This window comes from Capra hircus, chromosome 9, assembly GCF_001704415.2.
Source record: "Capra hircus breed San Clemente chromosome 9, ASM170441v1, whole genome shotgun sequence".
NCBI classification, from domain to species: domain Eukaryota; kingdom Metazoa; phylum Chordata; class Mammalia; order Artiodactyla; family Bovidae; genus Capra; species Capra hircus.
Genome location: NC_030816.1, coordinates 39,891,826 through 39,912,507, shown reverse-complemented (window position 1 = coordinate 39,912,507; position 20,682 = coordinate 39,891,826). Strand labels below are relative to the sequence as shown.

At 40.0% G+C, this 20,682-nt stretch overlaps 1 protein-coding gene across 2 annotated transcripts in view; it reads left to right on the top strand.

The window, feature by feature from the left end:
* KLHL32 (kelch like family member 32) overlaps positions 1-20,682 on the top strand; it is a 216,473-nt gene that overhangs the window by 166,186 nt on the left and 29,605 nt on the right. For both annotated transcript variants that reach the window (XM_013966475.2, XM_005684660.3), the window contains exon 7: positions 14,269-14,995. In XM_013966475.2, coding sequence (XP_013821929.1) covers positions 14,269-14,995 — 727 coding nt within the window. The remainder of the gene's footprint in view (positions 1-14,268; positions 14,996-20,682) is intronic.

Genomic DNA, 20,682 nt, shown 5'->3' with positions numbered 1-20,682 from the left:
TCTCAGGATAACAGTTACTGTTAATTCCTCCTAGTGCTCTTTCCTTCACCCACTGCAGCCCCTCCCCCCTCATAGGTTTTCTGAGATTGTCAAGCCACTGGCTCTCCTGCGCTGGGCCTGTCTTCCCACACACCCATTTTCCATTGTTACTGTTCAGTCACTAAGTCATGTCCCACTCTTTGCAACCCCATGGACTGCAGCATGCAGGCTTCCCTGTCCTTCACTATCTCCCAGAGTTTACTCAAATTCATGTCCATTAAGTCGGTGATGATATCCAACTGTATCATTCTCCGCCACCCTCTCCTCCTGCCTTCAATCTTTCCCAGCATCTGGGTCTTTTCCAATGAATCGGCCTTTGCATCGGGTGGCCAAAATATTGGAGCTTCAGCTTCAGTATCAGTCCTTCCAATGAATATCCAAGGTTCATTTCCTTTAGGATTGACTGGTTGGATCTCCTTGCAGTCCAAGGCACTCTCAAGAGTCTTCTCCAACACCACAATTCAAAAACATCAATTCTTCAGCGTTCAGTCTTCTTTACCTAACTACATCTATACGTAGTTGCACCTATACATAACTATCCATTTTCCATACATGGCTATTATATATTGGCTTTCTAAGTCACCTCCCCCACTCAAAAAAAAATCATAATTGTGCTGAAAAGAGTGTATCTTTTTTGACAAAAATATCACTTTTATATTATATTCAAAGGTGCTTCAGGGTATGAATAGAGGATTCTATGTTCCTCATTATTTATACTGTGATGAAATGAAGGTGAAAAATGCAGTGTGAAGTATCTTTTTCACACATTAGTAGCCAGGCTGGAATTCACATGGTGAAGGTGGTTTAGTGGTCAGCATGGCATCTATGTGTGTTCTTTGCAACTTACTGAGTGTAGGCCCTAGTACCCCAGCCCACCAGCTCCATCCCCTGATGATAGAGGCTGGCCCCTGACTATGTTTAGTCATGTGCTCCAGATAGTGGGTTCCTGACTCCAATCACTGTACTCTCAGCTCCAAATTAATGTTTAAAGTAACCTTTGAGGATTCTTTTCTTTTTCTTTGGAGGCTGCCAACATTAACCCTTACCTGCAGCTTAGGTACTTCCTGAACATCTAATTCACCACGGTACCCTTATTTGAGGGATTTGACTGTCTCTGTGTCTGTGACCTGGGCCAGCTGCTTAAGCCTGTGAGCTCCTTTTGGTCATTCAAGTTTTCATTTCAGGTGGAGAGTGTATGTGCCAGTGAACCTGTAACTGATTCATTATTATTGAATCAGTTCATAAAGAACTATTCAAAGGCTTGATGCTCTCAGGATGCTCCAGGGCATGTTTACAAATTAAACAGCTTTAAAACAAAACAAAACAAACTTTAAAATGTATAAATGTACCAGCAATATTTACAACACACATAAGGGACATGGCAACATTAAAAGATGGGTTTTGCTTGTGTCTGAAAATCTGCCTACAATAGACTGAAGCTTCTAAAACTGTAGGATTTTTCTTCCCCTGATTCCATACTCCCTGAGTATATTTTACAGGTACGTTAAGACACTTAAGGTCAAGAGCAAGGCTTGAGTTATACGGTACTAACAGAACTTGGAACTGAATGGCAAGTTAGACTGTATGTGTGTGTATATATATATATATATATATATATAGAGAGAGAGAGAGAGAGAGAGAGAGAATTTCTTTCTCACTGGCTAAGTTCCTGGCACATAATGGACACTCAATAAGAAATTGAAGGGACTTCCCTGGTGGTCCAGTGGTTAAACCAGTGCACAGGGTGCAGGTATAATTCCTAGTTGGAGAACTAATATCCCACAGACTGCGCAGTGTAGTCAAAAGAAAATAAAGTAAGAGAATTCTTGGTTTCAGTTCAGTTCAGTCGCTCAGTCGTGTCCGACTCTTTGCGACCCCATGAATCACAGTACGCCAGGCCTCCCTGTCCATCACCAACTCCCGGAGTTCACTCAGACTCGCATCCATCGAGTCAGTGATGCCATCCAGCCATCTCATCCTCTGTCGTCCCCTTCTTCTCCTGCCCCCAATCCCTCCCAGCATCAAAGTCTTTTCCAATGAGTCAACTCTTCTTATGAGGTGGCCAAACTGGAGTTTCAGCTTTAGCATCATTCCTTCCAAAGAAATCCCAGGGTTGATCTTCAGAATGGACTGGTTGGATCTCCTTGCAGTCCAAGGGACCCTCAAGAGTCTTCTCCAACACCACAGTTCAAAAGCATCAATTCTTCGGCACTTAGCCTTCTTCACAGTCCAACTCTCACATCCATACATGACTACTGGAAAAACCATTCTTGGTTTATCGTAAAAGAAATACAAATTAAAAAAAATAAATTGAGGAATGGATGAATAAAAATACTAAAAGATTCATGATTATATCATTTACCCCAGAGCCAAAAAAAGAAGAAAGTAATCAACTTAATCAATCATTATTAGTTTTCTCAAGTCAGATAGCTTAATGTATGCATATAATTTCCTTGCACTAAGTTAACTGAGTTGAGATTTAAGGGAACTGGTGGACTTGAATTCAAATATTTTTAATGGGACATTCAAACCAAGTAAAGAAAGTGAATATATCCTGACTGTTATGCAGAGACAACCAAGTTTATGTCTGTGTCTCTCTTTTCATTCATTTGTTCACCCCTCATTCGTTTTTCTCTTACTTGAAATTTAACAAAAATCCTGTATCTTTAATTACTGGGTTACAATTACTGAATTCATTGGTGTAGAAATAGGCTCATCTTAAGGGCTTTAGGTTTTAATCTGCAACAGATTCTCTGCTGTGATTTTACTATCATTTTATAACGAAGTATTTTAATAGTGTAGCAAATTCCTTATCATCTTTAGAGATCTCTCAAAATTTATGTCAATATTGCACAACATTGTTTTATGTAAAAATTGTCTGAATATGCTGGCTTTAACATGAATTCAGAAGGATAATTGAATTGGGAATTAGCTCCATCTCTTGGTGGCTCATTGCCATCATAATAATTCTGTTTATTGTCTAAATGTCATAGTTTTCCAAGCACTTTCACATGTCATCCCATTCAGTCCTATGCAGACACTGTGACGTAAATAACGTCATCTTTGTTTTACAGATGATGAAACCTAGGCTCAGTATATCTATGTTTTTCATAAACGCTCAGATATGTTAAGAAGCCTTTTCTCCCTTTCATTGTGTCACATTCACCTCCATGGGCATGTACCAGTTAGCGGCAGAAAAAAAGCATCAAAAGTTCCCTGTCCTTTCAGTTGACTTCACCCTGATAATGCACCCTCATTGCCTGCAATACCTGGGGGATAATGTGAAATGGTGTGACCCAGGGAGGGTTACTTCTGCTCCCTGTTGCCAGTGGGATACCGTAGGATTTTCTTCTTTGACCAAGTTGGTTTTCTCTGATTTTCCCATGTTGTTCTGACAATATAAGCTTAATATCTCACCACCACATGCAGTATCCCTTTTATTTCCAGAAGGACATTGTATCTTACTTATATATAAATGTGCATCACTACACTAATATCTTACTTAGAAGTCTCACCCATCAATTTAGCATCAGGTGATACTCTGATGCCATCAGCAGTTAATGGATGAGTATTATCTTTTGGCTCAGACCATTATTAGACTATTTAAGTCAAGTATAAGACGTTATTTCTGAATGTACTTATATTTTGCTAAGTGTGAATAGACCAGGAGTGGTTTCATTTTTCCTCCATCGGTGATGTTGATCGTCTTCATTGTCCTGAGGGACATTCTTCCCACCTAAAAAGCTTTGTATATTCTAGGTATGGGGATGGTGTATTTAAAGCCTCTTCTGGAGTAAACCTTTACATGACTAGTTTATTAAATATTTTCATTTCTAAATAAAATCTCATTCTGGGATTTTAAATAAATAACACCTCAAAGCAGTCGCCTTACAAGTTTGAAATGTGTGTTCTTTGGCTGAGATCATTTTCTTTCTGTGTTGGCCTGTGTACACGTGCACTTTCACCTGCCGTACACAGGTGTATGTTTCTGGTGAGTTCAGAATTATAGACAAAAGCCATCACTTTGTTGTTCCGAGAAGATATTTATAAAAACTATTTGTGCTATGGAAATCTGTGGCTTGGATACTAGACACAGTGATTAGCTTTGATTGTCTTTCCTACCTGTAGAAATTTTGGAGGGTTCTACTTTATGTTTTTAAGTTTTCAAAATTTTAATTAAAAATATTATTATTTTGTTGGTATTTGCCTTACATATTGAGGTGCTCCTATTGTTGGTTGCATATAGATTTATAATTGTTATATCTTCTTCTTGGATTGAACCCTTGATTATTATGTAGTGTCCTTCTTTGTCTCATAACAGTCTTTGTTTTAAAGTCTATTTTGGCTGATATGAGTATTGCTACTCCAGCTTTCTTATCACCCATCCAGTCTATGTCTTTTGGTTGGTGTATTTAATCCATTTACAGTTAAGGTAATTATTGCTATGTATGATCCTGTTATCGTTTTGTTTATTGTTTTTTGTTTATTTTTGTAGATCTTTTCCTTCTCTTGTCAAGTTTACTGACTGTAGAGAAGTTCCTTTAGTGTTTGTTGTAAAACTGATTTAGCGGTGCTGCATTCTCTTAGCTTTTGCTTGTTTGGAAAGCTTTTGATTTCCCTATCAAATCTGATTGAAGGTCTTGCTGGACAGAGAATTCTTGGTTGTAGGTTCTTCCCTTTCATCACTTGGAATATATTGTGCCATTACCTTCTGGCTTGTAGAGTTTCTGTTGAGAAATTGGCTGATAACCTTATGGGATTTCCCTTGTATGTTATTTGTCTTTGTTTCCCTTGTTGCTTTTAATATTTTATCTTTGTCTCTAATTTTTGTCACTTTGATTACTATGTGCCTTGGGGTGCTCCTCCTTGGGTTTATCCTGCCTGGGACTCTTTGTGCTGGATTTGGTTAACTAGTTCCTTTCTCTTGTTTGGGAAATAAAAACAATTCATTATTATTTTTTAAGTACAGTTGATTTACAGTGCTGTGTTACTTCCACTTGTACAGCAAAGTCATTCAGATATATATATATACACACACAAACACACACAGACACACACATATATATACCCACAAGCTGAAATCAAGATTGCTGGGAAAAATAACAACCTCAGGTGCAGATGATACCACTCTAATGGCAGAAAGTGAAGAGGAACTAAAGAGCCTCTTGATGAGGATGAAAATCTGGCTTAAAATTCATCATTCAAAAAATGAAAATCATGGCATCCAGTCCCATCACTTCATGGCAAATAGATGGGGAAAAAGTGGAAACAGTGACAGATTTTTTTCTTGGGCTCCAAAGTCACTGTGACTATAGCCACGAAATTGAAAGCTGCTTGCTCCTTGAAAGAAGAGCTATGATAAACCTAGACAGTATATTAAAAGCAGAGACATCACTTTGCCGACCGAGGTCCATGTAGTCAAAGCGATGGTTTTTCCAGTCGTCATGTATGCATGTGAGAGTTGGACTATAAAGAAAGCTGAGCACTGAATAATTGATGGGTTCAAACTGTGGTGCTGGAGAAGACTCTTGAGAGTCCCTTAGACAGCAAGGAGATCAAACTAGTCAGTCCTAAAGGAAATCAATCCTGAATATTCATTGGAAGTACTGATGCTGAAGCTGAGGTTCCAATACTTTGGCCACCTGATGTGAAGAGCCAACTCATTGGAAAAGACCTTGATGTGGGGAAAGATTGAGGGCAAGAGGAGAAGGGGGTGACAGAGGATGAGATGGTTGGATGGCATCACCGACTCAATGGACATGAGTTTGAGCAAACTCAGGGAGATAGTGAAGGATAGGGAAGCCTGGTGTGCTGTAGTTCACAGGATCTAAGAGTCAGGCATGACCTAGTGACTGTAAACAACCACATTCTTTTTCCAGATTCTTTTCCCTTTTAGGTTTTTTTTTTAATTGAATATAGTTCTCTATCCTATAGTGTAGGTCCTTGTTAGTTGTTTTACATATATTAGTGTGTATTTGAGGATTCTACTTTAAAATATTACTTTTTGGTGGATCTGTAAGTGACATATATCCCAGAGATAAAGAGACTCTTGCATCAACTCACTCATTCTACAGATGAGATGCCAAATGACTGCTCCAGTGTTGGCCATGGACTCTTGCTGTTCTTTATATTGACTTTTCAAAGATCAGCTCAAATTGGTGGCCAGTTCTTATAGACGTAAAAGATATCATGGTATACTAACGTCATCTCTTTTTCCTACTTCTGTTTTTTCTTGATATATAATTTACCTTTTTAAAAACTGCCTTGTGTTGGAAGACTGAACCAAAGGACAACTCAAGTCCTTGTGTTTGCCCTCACAAATACCTGGAACTTAGATGGGGCAGGCCTCAGGGCACTTTTCCTGTGGTTCCTCCAGTCCTGTGTGTTTATCAGTCTATGGGAGACATCCTTGGTTGCAAGGGCTCTTGCTTTTGATGCTTGGCAGTATGTATTTTTTGAGCAAAATGTGTATTAAAGATGGTTAACAGGCACTTTTTTTGTTCTTTCAATTTTCTGTTTCAAAATAATTTCTAACTTACAGAAAAGTTGCAAGAATAAGAATAGTAAAGAGCACCCATATGATTTGCTCATTTCTGAGCAAATTACTTCATTTGCTTTATCATATGTTCTCTGCCTCCATCTCTAGATATCTATCTCTCTATAAATATCTAGTAGGAGAATAGCTATTTAGGCAGAGAGGGAGAGAACACACATGGGTGCTTTTCTTCTGAGCCATTTGAGGGTAAGTTGTATACATCATGACTTTTTTTTTTAAGTCCCTAAAAAAACTCCTCATAACTGTTCTTTTCCATGGATATCTTTAGTAAAAGGCAAAAGACATATATGATCTGAAGAGAAGCTAAAGTATTATCAAGCACAAATTTTTTGCTAAAGGTGAACATAAGAGCATTTGTCAATCTTTCAACTTCATAAAGTTTTAAATGAACAATGGAAGAATATGTGTTATTACCATACCTGCTAAGCTGAATATTCTATTTAAAATCTGTCAGGCCTTTTTTTTTTTTCTGACAGTATATGAACCTGGGACCTCATCAGTTTTGATTCAATTGAAATATATTTCTCAGAGGAAAAAATAGCCTATGTGTCATATATAAGTCTGTAGTCAGCTGTAATGGTTAATGTACAGCCTCCCTTGAAAACTGTTTTACAAGCAAAATGTTGACACAGTTTTAATTATAGCACTCGAGTGAGCACTGTTGTAATTTTTAATATTCCCCCATCGTAACATTTTCATTGTTCTGGTGGAGCAACGCACTATGATCTTATGTCCCTAGTTTCTGCTGCTTTTGGGTAAGATTGTTGCCATTTTGAACAGAAATCTTTCATTTCATCTCAAAGAGGAGAATAAAGCTGCAAAATTTTGTGCGTTTACTTATTAATATGAACTTTGCTCTATGTCAGTCATTATTCTGATGCAGTATGTCACCATTTAGAGCTTTAACATGACTCATATTAAATAATTGAGCTTCTGTGTAGTTGAGCATGGCAGATCTCATCACCTGTTCACTTGCACATGGGAAACTTTCCACATTTTTCATCTGAAGAATCTGTGTATAGTATTTAAAGGGTATCTTGCTAAAGTGTTTACAGTTTATTGAAATTTAAGGTATTATAAAATAACATATGAGTTAGTGTACCTGAACACAACATATATAACAGTCAGTGCAGCTTCCCTTTGAGGCCATGTATTAGAAGATGGTGAGCATCCTTGAGCCTCTGTTTAGAAGGGGAAACTTCTCTCTGTGCATTGTCACTCATTCCATTAACACATGCTCTGCCCCCGACTCCTTGTGTCCCAAGCACTCTTTTAACATGCCAGGTTCGTTGGTGGAGCTTCAGGAATGCCAGGAGGTTGCTGACTTGCTCTTATGCGCTTCCTTTGTTCCCTTCTGAATTTGCAGGCATGTGGAATTTGTGCTGCCTGTCGGTCACGGAGGGGAGATGGGTGCCCTGGCTTGTGTCAGTAAGATGACAGGACTGGCAAGGATATAGACACTTGTGCCTTCACAGCAGGGCGCCTGCAAAAGGCAGGTCTCAGTTTGCAACCAAGTTTTAGAATACGAGAGTAATTATAGCTGCCCCAGGCCAAGGGGGTTGAGTCAGACTGCGGGCAAAAATGCCGCTTCTTGCTTACTCAGCTTTGGCTGATGAATTCTGTGATGAGAACATCCTCCTCAGTGAAAAAGAATACTTGTGAACCAAGAGAAAGTAAGAGTTACTGCTTTCGACAGGGCTTTATCTTTTGTTAGTGTTGGTGAAAAATACTCCATCACTCATCTGATGAGAACTGCTTTGTAAAGGTCATTTTAATATATATATTTGCAAGATATAAAGGTGATTTTATGGAAGAGTGTGTTGATGTGTATTCTTGGATTTGGGATAACTTCCTAATTCATATATTTTCCAGAGAATCTGTGAATATAAAATTTCTTATTGCTTTGGGGGTCATGTTGGGCAGTACACATACTTGTGGACATATCTAAGCAGAGATAGATTTCAAAACAGCAACTTCTTTCAGAGGATCAGGAATTTTATATTTTAAAACAGCAGCTTCTGTCTCAGAGTGTTGGAGAAACAGTAAAGGAATTTGGATCACATCTTGAGGGCTTATCATGTTAGGAATGTGACCTTCGTTCATATATTTCACATATTTGTGAAATACATCTAAATAGGTTGCATACTTTAATTGAATCAGAAAATTTTGCATAATTTAAATTATAGACTTTTATATTTAGTATTATATGTTAGAATAGCAATCAGTGGGGATACATTGAGAAAACTAAAAGGAGGGGACTATTTTCCATATATTTTTGAGCCAGGTTTAGTTAACAGGGGATAGCCTAGAATTTAAATATATATTCCCATTAAAAAGTGAGACAGAAGTTCAATACTCAGAGGAGCCTATTCCTCTAAAGACTTGTTCTTTACTTACAGACTCTATAATTGGCACCATTAAATCATAGTTTTTATGCAAAAATAATCCATAAATAAGAGTCATTGAAAAACATTTTCACTTATCTAAAGCAAAGCATGCAATTTTAAAAAACAGAGTTTTTTTTTATAATTTAGACAATATGGAAGTTGGGTTTGGTTTGAGTGCCTGGATTCTATCTTAAAATAATTTTTGATGGACAAATAATGATTATATGATATAAGAACATATTTATAATTTGAAAATGGCATTTCTGGTTCCAGCTTTTCCATTAATCAGCTGCATGACTTAGAGTATGTCATAATAACTTGTCCGGATTTGATTTCTCTTTATAAGATTTAGAAGTTTGAACCAAACGTACTCAAAAGTTTCTTCTTGCCCTGATATTTTACAATTTATTTGAGGGATTAGCATACTATAATGTGCATTGCATTGCTAATAATTTCAAATAGAGGTGGCCAGCACCCATCGTGGAGGGAGTAAAACGAGGACCATATATAAATAAGTCCAGTGCAGTGTATACTGCCTTGTTTGAGAGCTTATAAGGGCTTTATAGGAAAACCACAAAGTTAAGATAATGAAATAGGAAATTGAAGCCTGTGATAGATAGATCAGTCATGTCTGACTCTTTGCAACCCCATAGACTGTAGCCCTCCAGGCTCCTCTGTCCATGGGGATTCTCCAGGCAAGAATACTGGGGTGGGTTGCCATGCCCTCCTCCAGGGCATCTTCTCAACCCAGGGATCGAACTCAGGTCTCCCACATTGCAGGAGGATTCTTTACCATCTGAGCCACTGGGGAAGCCTGTAGCTAGACAGATATGAATATATACAGAATCTGATGTCATTGGTTCAAAAGAAATGTGAGAATTAGCCTAGGAATAGTTATAAAGAATTTTCCATTATGCACCAAATATGTGTAGCCTACTATGTGCTAGACATTGTTTTTATCAAGAAACTGAGAGATATGTTGACACTGGAATAAGCAGTAGCAAATGTTCCTTTGAGGAAGAAACAATTGTCCATCAGGGAGAGATGAAATGGATTGGGTTAGGCAAGGTGCTTGGGAGATCTCCTGTGGTCTTTGGAGGTGGCAGTCCCTGTATTTCAGATGGTTTAGGAAACACCTTGCCTAATGCCCTATTTCCTAAGTACTCTTTGATCTGTCCTCCCAACCTGAATCCTTGTGTTCTTTTCCACTGTTGCTGTCTTTGTTGCCTAAGCAAGTGAGAGAGAAAACTGTCACTATATGCTCCACCCCCCACCAATTAAAGTGTTCTAGAAATTAGGGTGATGGGAATGTCAGTGTGTCAGAGTACTAAGATAGAATAGGATTTTCACCTTCCCTGAGTTATGCTTTCTAGGCGTAGTATCACCAAAAGCCAAAAGTTCCTTAAATAAACATTTGCAAATATAAGCCCCAAAATGCACTACGGAGCTACCTGTGGTCTCTGTGTTTCATGATGCCCAATGATGAATCAGCCTTCTGTCAATACTATAGTTTTTAGTGGTGGTGGCTTAGTCCTAAGTTATGTCTGATGCTGCAAGCCCATGGACTGTAGCCTGCCAAGATCATCTGTCCATGGGATTTCCCAAGCAAGAATACTGCTGCTGCTAAGTCGCTTCAGTCGTGTCCGACTCTGTGCAACCTCACAGACGGCAGCCCACGATGTTTCCCATCCCTGGGATTCTCCAGGCAAGAACACTGGAGTGGGTTGCATTTCCTTCTCCAGGGATCAAACCTAGGTCTCCTGTGTTGCAGGCTGATTTTTTGCTGACTGAGCCACCAGGGAAGCCCTAGTATAGTTTCTATTCTAAACCTCTCAGATGGGCTCCAGGATTGCGTGTACCACCTTGCCCTCAATTCAGCATGGCAATGAACAGTGCTCCAGTGAGGTTCATGGTATAGAAGTGATTTAAGGTAGCCCATTGTTCTGGATTTTCTTTGCCATTTCTTCCGTTATCTGGATAAGTAAGAGTTATCCATGGTTTCAATGATTTTTCTCTTTTATATTGTCACCAAAGTAAAAACTGAGTACGACGACACTTTTACTTTTGTTTATGTATTATTGCAAAAGCCAAACTGCAGAGTGTTTGTATGGCTTCCTTTATGCCATCAGAATCAGGTGCTGATTTACAGAGCCAGGGTCTGAAAGTATGCTGTCTTGCCCATAGTAAGATCTTACCCATATCTTACCATAAAGGAAACACATTGTCTTACCCATAGTATTAGCTATATATGCCCTATATCTTTATTAGAGCATCCTACTTAAGTTTTAGTTGATTTTAAGCCTTTTAAAATTTGAAACAGCAGACTTAGTTTACTGTAATACAGCAGCAGTTTACAGTCTCCTGGATGGACTCTGTCTAAAACCTTACAGCTCAAAATGTGGTTCATGGACTAGCAGCATACACATCACCTGGGAGATGGTTAGAAATGTGGACTTGCAGTCCTTGCCTTCCTCCTACTAAATCGGAAATTGTATTTTGACCAGAAACCTCAGGTAATTCATGCACATGTTAGGTTTGAGAAGCACTGGATTTAAATCTGTCAGTAATACTCTATCTAGGTGAGATTGGTTTGAATTTGGCAGAACTGTAAGTTATATTTACCTTTGATCTCGAGAAAAGATAAACTCAACAGATATGAATGACTGTGTAGTCTGAAAATATTTATAAATAATAAATGTGTGAAAATTATATGAAAAATGTGAGAAGTTAGACATATTGGCAGTAAGAAAAAAGAGCCCAGAAAATGCATGTGCATAAATGTATGTGCATAAAGTTTCCTGTAATGCATAATATTTGGGGAAGTTGAGAGTGGCCCCCATGATATTTGTGACCTAAGGGGTGGTAAGTAGACAGAAAGCCAGAAATGAATCAGTGATAGATCACAGTGGTCACTGTTCCACTGCCTGCTTGTTTCCTTAGAAATTTTCTTAAAAGCAGAGCCTGGCTGTGGCTTATGTTCCTTTCACACAGTAAGTGACAGTGTTCACTAGAAAGATCAAGGTAGATTGGACAGTGTTAAGAGATGGGCTGGAAGATTGATTAGGGCATGGGAAGAACTGATTTATGAGGAAGGAGGAAAGTAATTAAATGGGCAGCACTGTGCTATAAAAAGAGGCAATAGAGACATGAGCATTTCTTTGGTAATTCTCCAGAGCTGTTTTCCTGTAGTATCCATGTGCAAGGTGCAAAAACATTAGGCTCTAAGGATTCTGAGAAGTTTGTTACAAAACAAAGCAATACCAGCTGGAATGACTCAAATTAGGAGCAATATGAAGGATCAAGTTTCAGAAAATTTTACCTGGTACAGGAGTGACCTTCAGTGGGATGACTTTATCTCTGAAAAACTCTTGAAAGCTCTGTGGAACAAAGAATGGAGAATCATTTATTAAGTTGTAGAATTATCTCCCCAGGGAAATAATTGGAACCCATTTCTTGAAATTTCTAAAATTGGGGTGGAGGCAAACCAGGATGTTGCTTTTGGGAAAACTCTCCACTTCTGGCAGAGACCTGGTGATTGATGAGTAACCTGTTTCTTCTGCACTGTCTTTGATTATTACTGTCTTACTGTATACAGGTAATTTTTTTCATCAGGCTAGTATCTTATTTAAATTAAAAAAAAAACTAGTTTCTGGAAAAACAGCCAGAGTGTCACTCATCTGCCCTCCATGGTGTCTGCCTGTGTGGCATCTGTAGGCTGCCTGGCACCCAGTGACATTCTTTTTCCATTTCTCTTCACTCACTATTCATTAAGAGATGCAATTTAGCATATATTGGATTCACCGGCTACATTCTCTTCATCTGAAAAGCTAAAAAGACATGCCCACAATATGCCCTCCCTCTTGGAGCCGTTTGTCAAATGGATACAAGTCAGAAATTATCTAATGCTTCAGAGAGTTTAGCAATCCTTTTCACCAGGATGAAAACCCAGCTCATGTTTGTCAGGGAGTAATGGTCTGAGGCCATGACATTTCCTTCTGTCTCTGCAGGCATTTTTTCCTCTAGCATAGTGAATCAGCGGAAAAAGGAAGCCCAGAACCCCGGTTCCATTGGTCAGAAAGCAAGTAAAACACAGCAGAAGTATTCAGTATTCTATTTATTTTTTTATGCTAATTCTTTCAGGTCCACATTTATATTACTTAGGCGATCTAGTTTGACATAGGTACTATTAAGAATAAAGGGCTTCCCTGTGCCTCAGCTGGTAAAGGATCCGCCTGCAATGTGGGAGACTTGGGTTTCTATCAAATATGTTGACTGAAATTATTAGATATACTTCTTTATGCTGGTGTTTGGAAAACTTTGCCAAACTTAAATATTAAGTCACATTAATTAACTTAAAGTGCTCCATATCATGAATTGACTTTTTATTGTTTTCTAAACTATTCTTCAATTTTGTTATTTATGACTTAATGCGCCTGCTTTAAAGAAATTCTATTTTTCTGTAGCCAAAAGGTTTTACCTTTTCCTTCTTGAAAGATTTCTAGACCTAAACAAAAAGGCTAGGATTAAATTCTGCTCTTGTGTCCATAATACACAGATAATTTCCTCTATATCCTGTTTTTATGAAAATAGCTCTATCAAATTGCTGTATCTTACAGTGCAAACAACAACTGTCTTCAAAATGAAAACTAATTGAGAAAAAATAAAATGGGTAGATTGCAATCTTTCTTTTTCTTCTCTTGCTTCCTGACTGATACCCTACCAAAGGAGTGGGGGGAAAGTCCTTTTTCTTTTAAAATCATGCTACTAGTGTCATATTGATTTTCTCTCAAGTACACCCTCTGGGCTCAGATGCTCACATATTTTCTCACATTACTAGTATTGATACAGCACCTTGACTCACTGGTTGACATATGTTGCTTATACGGATGACACAGTTCACTGTTGACACTTCCTGGTGGAGGTGGGGGCACCAAGCCTCTTATGCCTAAAACCCAAGAGAACAGCCTGTTGAACCACCATATTCTCATTTTTTGAAAAGTAATTATTGTTCACCCCAAGTGGTACTTTAAGTCTTGTCAATTTTACTTAACATTGTTCCTAATCTCTCCAACAGTGTTTTGAGTTCTTTTGTGTCTCTGCTGATGCAGAAAGGGAAAAAAAAATATCCCTCAACTGGGTATCGCAATATTTGAGTGGTACATGGTTTGTAAGGAAAACTAGTAAATTATGAAGTGTCTCAAAGAATACATGGCAAGGCCTGTGCGCCCCCTTGCTTTGGCTCGCTCTCACCTCTGTGCTCTCTCCGCCTCCCTGCCTCTGTTTCAGCTAGCCGTGAGGTGGTTGGAACACAGCTGCCATTACCAGTACTTGGATGAGCTCCTGCAGTATATCCGCTTCGGCCTCATGGACGTGGATACGCTCCACACTGTTGCCCTGTCCCACCCCCTGGTCCAGGCAAGCGAGACGGCAACAGCTCTGGTCAACGAGGCCCTGGAATACCACCAGAGCATCTACGCACAGCCCGTGTGGCAGACTCGCAGGACCAAACCGCGGTTCCAGTCGGATACCCTGTACATCATTGGTGGGAAGAAGCGTGAGGTCTGTAAAGTCAAGGAACTCCGGTACTTCAACCCCGTGGATCAGGAGAACGCGCTCATCGCTGCCGTGGCCAACTGGAGTGAGCTGGCTCCCATGCCCGTGGGCAGGAGCCACCACTGTGTGGCAGTCATGGGGGACTTCCTGTTTGTAGCAGGAGGGGAGGTTGAGCATGCCAGTGGTCGGACGTGTGCTGTGAGGACCGCCTGTCGCTATGACCCCCGCAGTAACTCCTGGGCAGAGATAGCACCCATGAAAAACTGCCGGGAGCATTTTGTGCTGGGGGCCATGGACGAATACCTCTATGCTGTCGGGGGCAGAAATGAACTGCGCCAGGTCCTGCCTACCGTGGAGCGATACTGCCCCAAGAAGAACAAGTGGACTTTTGTCCAGTCCTTTGACCGGTCCCTGTCCTGTCACGCTGGATATGTGGCTGATGGTCTTCTGTGGATATCAGGTAGAACATGCTTCATGGATTGGATTTATTACAAAACACTTTCATTCATAAAATGAAAAGTCAGGCTTTGGTAGTTGTGGCCACATGGGTCTGTGAACAGTTCAGCCAAGGATGCCAGTTTAGCTAATTCACATTCATTTACTGGGCACCTGTTTCTATAGAGAGCGGTGTAAGGGGAAGTAATTGACATTTCTGTGACTTTCTCAGTGATTAGTGGGGTAAAATTTCAAAAATGGAAATTAATGGCCCATTACCGCCCTTTTTCTACCACACCTTCTATTGTTTAGATTGTCAGCTTTTCATCTTCATGGATTGTATTGCACTCCTTGTGGTCCTTTGCTTTTCCTTTCACCTTGGGCTGAGTAGGAGCCATTCTATCAAACACGGGGCAGGTGAAGACAAGCCCAGTTAATCCATATGGATGGGTATAACAGTGGGAATAAATCCAGGTCAGAACCATTGCTTGCATTGAGGGAAGAGGTTTAAATTATTGGCTAAAATAACATTTTCACTTTATTTGTGAATTATAGTTTTTCATGCCATCCCAGTCCTTTATTCCTGTTTACTTTCCCATTCTTCCTAATTATTTGGGGGTTTTGATTATTTTACTTATTTTTGTATTTTTTTTTTTTGGAAGGCTTTTGATTATTAAAGAAGGAGAGATACTAATATAATGAATCCCATGCTCCTATAACCCAGCTTCAGCAGGTACCTGCTCGGGGCCAGTCTTGGCTCATTCACACCCACATGCCACTTCTAGCTTCTCATGTCTGCCTTTGCATTGCTACAGAAGGAAGCTGTGAGGCCTGTGTTATTAACATCACATTATCAACTTGTGTTTCCAATCCTGTTGTTGAAAATAACCTCATATGTACTCCTTTGAAAGGTTTGCATATTAGGGAAGAAAGTTGCATCTCCTCTCAGTTGGAGGATACTCATTTTATGACCCAAATGGAACTTATTACGTTTCTGTGTCAAGAACAAAGAGGAATAGTCAAATCAAGTAAATACTAAGAGTAACTTAGAGATATTTGTACTTGGAAGAAATAATCACTTTTAAGTACACTAGTGAAAACTACTCAGTTTCCTTCAGTAATCTTCTCTAGTTTAAAATCTGCTCAAACAAAATTCTCCCTTGCATTTAAAGTAAATTCACTGGACTCTGCCCACTTTTTCTTCTGCTATCTTCAGTAACTAGGGAGACAGCTGTAGTCTTGGCGTCTCTGGGTAGAGCCTCAATTATTGGCAATTCACTGATTTTTATTGAATAAACCTGGCTCATGTCTGGATTTAATTGCTCAATAATTAATGAATGAAGATTGAGACCAAGGAAGAGGGTAAATGAGGATAAATTAGTGGTCCTGTATACCAAATCAACATTAGATGAGTGTGTATGCTATTATATATTGATATAGATAAGACCTCATTTATCTGGTGACTTATTCCTTTTCTTTAAGTATATATTTCAGCAGTTAAGAAAAAAGCTGCTAGGACTATATCCTGTTAGATTTGTTGAAGAAACCTTAAACTTGGCTACAAGAGAGTCATCGCTATTAGGAAGAACGAATCTGTACTTAAGATAACAAAACAATGATGGATTTATAAAATCAGTGTACTTTATATTGTCTTCCAGCTTAACATTCCTTCCATTGACTCATTCAGTTTTCACGTATGTCTAAGGTCTTGCATTCCTAAATTTTGCATTGCATTTTCTAAATTTTGTATAAACTCATAATTTAATGATTATTCCTTATTTTTAATTTTGGCTATAAAACTTATTTTAATAATGCTGGAGATTCCCTTACATAGTCTTAGAGGTATAACTACTTAACACTTTCTTGAGTGAGGCCTTAAGAAAGCAGAGAAGCTTATCTTAGCCTAGATCTAGATCTCTCAACCAGGTTCAGTTCAGTTCAGTCGTTCAGTCAAGTCCGACTCTTTGCGACCCCATGAACTGCAGCACGCCAGGCCTCCCTGTCCATCACCAACTCCCGGAGGCCACCCAAACCCATGTCCATCGAGTCAGTGATGCCATCCAACCATTTCATCCTCTGTCATCCCCTTCTCCTCCTGCCCGCAATCCCTCCCAGCATCAGAGTCTTTTCCAATGAGTCAACTCTTTGCATGAGGTGGCCAAAATATTGGAGTTTCAGCTTTAGCATCAGTCCTTCCAATGAACACCCAGGACTGATCTCCTTTAGAATGGACTGGTTGGATCTCCTTGCAGTCCAAGGGACTCTCAAGAGTCTTCTTCCACACCACAGTTCAAAAGCATCAATTCTTCAGCGCTCAGCCTTCTTTATAGTCCAACTCTCACATCCATACATGACCACTGGAAAAACCATAGCTTTGACTAGATGGACCTTTGTTGGCAAAGTAATGTCTCTGCTTTTGAATGTGCTGTCTAGGTTGGTCATAACTTTCCATCTAGCTGACTTCTCTCTCCATGTGGGTCTGTATGTTTCCTTTTCGGTTTTATTAAATGTATCCATTTATTTCAGTTTCTGCTGCTGTATCTCTTTGTTTTTTCCCTACTATGAAAGGAAATAATTTCCTTTGTTCTCTTTTTGCACTAATACATTCTGCCTGTGTTAACCATACTTAATGAAAACAATCACAATTTTCTCAGGTTTATTTCTCCCTACTGTGTACTTGAGATGAAAAGCTTACTTCCCTGTGTACAGTACAATACCTTTAATTGGAAAGAAGAGGCAATCACCAGTGACATTTCTAATACCTTCAGTCGTCTGCCTATTTCCTCAGGCCCAGCTTATAATAAATCAGTTGTGAATCTAACCATGGATAGGAAAGGGTTGCTAGGGGCCCTTAAAAAAAAAAGGTATATAGTTCACCCTGACTGTCTCTGATTTAGAAATGTTACCCTGATTTCTTTTTGGGGTAGATGAAAATATTTCGGGCTATTCCTTATCCTTTACCAAATAATTAATTGTTTCCAGTTTAATTGATGTTGGATCCGGTCACTGGCATCCTTCTGGTATTTTGTAAACTTTACCTGAGGTGATGTGGATTTTAGGGGCTTATTTTTGTTCTGTTGAACACAAACGAATGTTTCTTTAGAGACTCAGTATTTGCAGTGTGCTCACTCTCCCCTTCACTGTCCGTTTTAGGGTCAGGACACCTGGAAACCTGCCCCTTGTTTTTAAAATGAGACAAGCAGAGATGAATTCAGAAAATCGGGCTGTGTAGATATGCCCATTAGCATGTGATTTAAGATGTTAGAGACAGTCAGATTTTACAGGCTCCTCTAGCATCTGACATCGTGACCCAGTTCACAAACGCGCACCTCATTTCTACTTGAAATTCACAATCCTGAAGTAAAGTAAGCATTAAGTATCCCGCTGTTGTACTTTTTAAAGGCATGCTCTCCATTGTAAGAGATTGTTTGTGAACTACTGAAAAGATCCTTTTTCATGTGAGTGAAAGTGAATCCCGAATTCATCTTGCAAAATAACTTTTCATTTTTGCCAGTTGGCAGCAGGATAATGGGAGGCTAACCACAAAATTAGTGCCTTAAAACTAGACAGTTGGCATTGCATTTCCTCAAGAGTGGCACTTAGTGCTGTCTTCATGCTCTCAGGAAATGATCTATCCTTATTAAGTCAGTGCTGGATCATGGATACATAAGATTAAATCAGCAAACACACTTCCTGCCCTCTAGGAGTGGACAATCAAAGTGTTTTTTTCCAGCTATTTCATTCGTGAAAGAACATTTGCTAGGGCTTCTTTAACTCCCTATAATATATGTTTATTTTCATCTTGATTAAAATTAGATGAAGTTTGCATTTGCCCCATTTAAAATAACTTTTATTTATTCAAACCCATTAAAGGGACTTTAATTTTTCTGGTATTCATTATAATTAGAACAATATAAAATATAGTCAGCATTTTGAAAATGCCACAGCTATAGCTTTAATGTGCAAATATTGCATCTAAAGAAACTGTATACAAAATACTAGGGACAAGCAGGGGGCATGACTGAGGCTGGTTGTGTGAACTGAGGTCACAGACTGAGGGCTCACGCACGTGTGAAACTTTACTCCACTCTGCCAGCCAGCAAACTGAGCAAGTTTCCTCACCTCCCTGAGTCTGGTTCTGGGCTAGTGCTGCAGCCACAAAGACACAAAGGCAGGTCCCATGCTGGGGCTCACAGTTTTTAAATGGATGATTACAGTGTCATGTGATGTGTGTGATGAGAGATGTCTTCCCAAGATACAGAATTAGTGTGAAGCAGGGAGTAATCAGTGTAGGGGAGCCAGAGGCTTCCTGGAAGTTGGTGGCATCTTCAGCCTCACCTAGCCCCGGGTCCTTTGGCTGCTTCCTACTTGCCCATTAACCCCTCCCTGTGTTCAGGCTTGGGCTTCATGGTCCAACCATTTCCATAACTCTCTTAGCCTCTGGCAAGCATCCAGTGTTGGAAAAACCCTGTGGTCCACTTTGTACGTGTACCTGGGCAGCTGAGCTCAATGGGAGGAGGCCAACTAAGGGGGGCCTGGTATTTATATCTGCTCAGCCCCCAAGTCCTCTCTATACCCCACCGCTAGCATCTCATCTACCCTCCTTCACTAGCTTCTTGCCTGCTGTTTCTCAGAGCAAACGGAAGTGAGGAGGTTCTCAGAGCAAATTAAGTATGAGAAGGTGATGAAGAGTGCGAGGAGCCGGAGGAGCTGGAGATGGTCTGGAAAGGGGCAGAAGGCTGGGAAACACTAGTGAGAAGCATGCAGAGGAAGGGGCACGAAGGAAGGAGCCTGAGAATGTGCGATGGCAAGGCCAGAGGAGGAGGTGCATCATAGAAACTGAAGCCAGAGCAGAAGGGTGGGTGAGAGGTGTCCAAGACTGTGGGGGTGTCCAAGTCCAGAATATTTTCTCTGCATTTTTCAGCCAGGAACTACTTGGTAGTTATATTGGAAGCAGTTTCAAGAGAATGAGAGAAGGTAGAAGCTAGAATGCAGTGGTCAAAGGTGTAGATGGAAAGTGAAGAAGTGAAAGCTGCAAGTATAGGCCGCCTTTGCACAATGCTGGGATTTCATCAAAACTTGACTCCCCGAACTTGAGCCTTCCCCTCAACTTGCCTATTACCATGCTCCATCCTGCAGGGAGAGATGGTACTGTGCTAGGTACACACGTACTTCAGTCTGGGTGACAGCTGTACTTTTCATTATAAATTAATAGCATTTTGGCTTTAGGAAGAATAAAGGAGGAAAGACGGAAGGAAAGACAAAGAAGTTTGGCTGAGAGAATGGAGATTAGCTAGAGGAAAAAAAATCTAGGTCAAAGGAGGGAACTTTTTTTGGAGGAATGAGTGCATTAAGCAAATTTATAGCTAAGGGGAAGGACAGAGTGGATTGGAAATGAAGGACTCGGGGCATCTTCTGGTTTCAAGTGCTGAGAGCAGCTCATAGGTACCAGGAATGGGAATAAGTGTGGGGGATACAGTATTGACTGCAGACACAGGGTCCCAGACAGGACAGTGGGAGTTAGGCAGGGGCTCAGGCTTAGACAGGAGGAGAGAGCACCCCCCAGCTTCAGGGCAGGATGCAAGCTGGGTGTGGACCTAGATGAGCTGAGAGAGGAGGGGCAGGGACCTGATGAGGGTCAAGCAAGAGGCAGAGTTGTCGGTGGAGGTCGTCGGTGGAGGTCGTGCCATTTCAGGATCAGGAAGAGGGCCT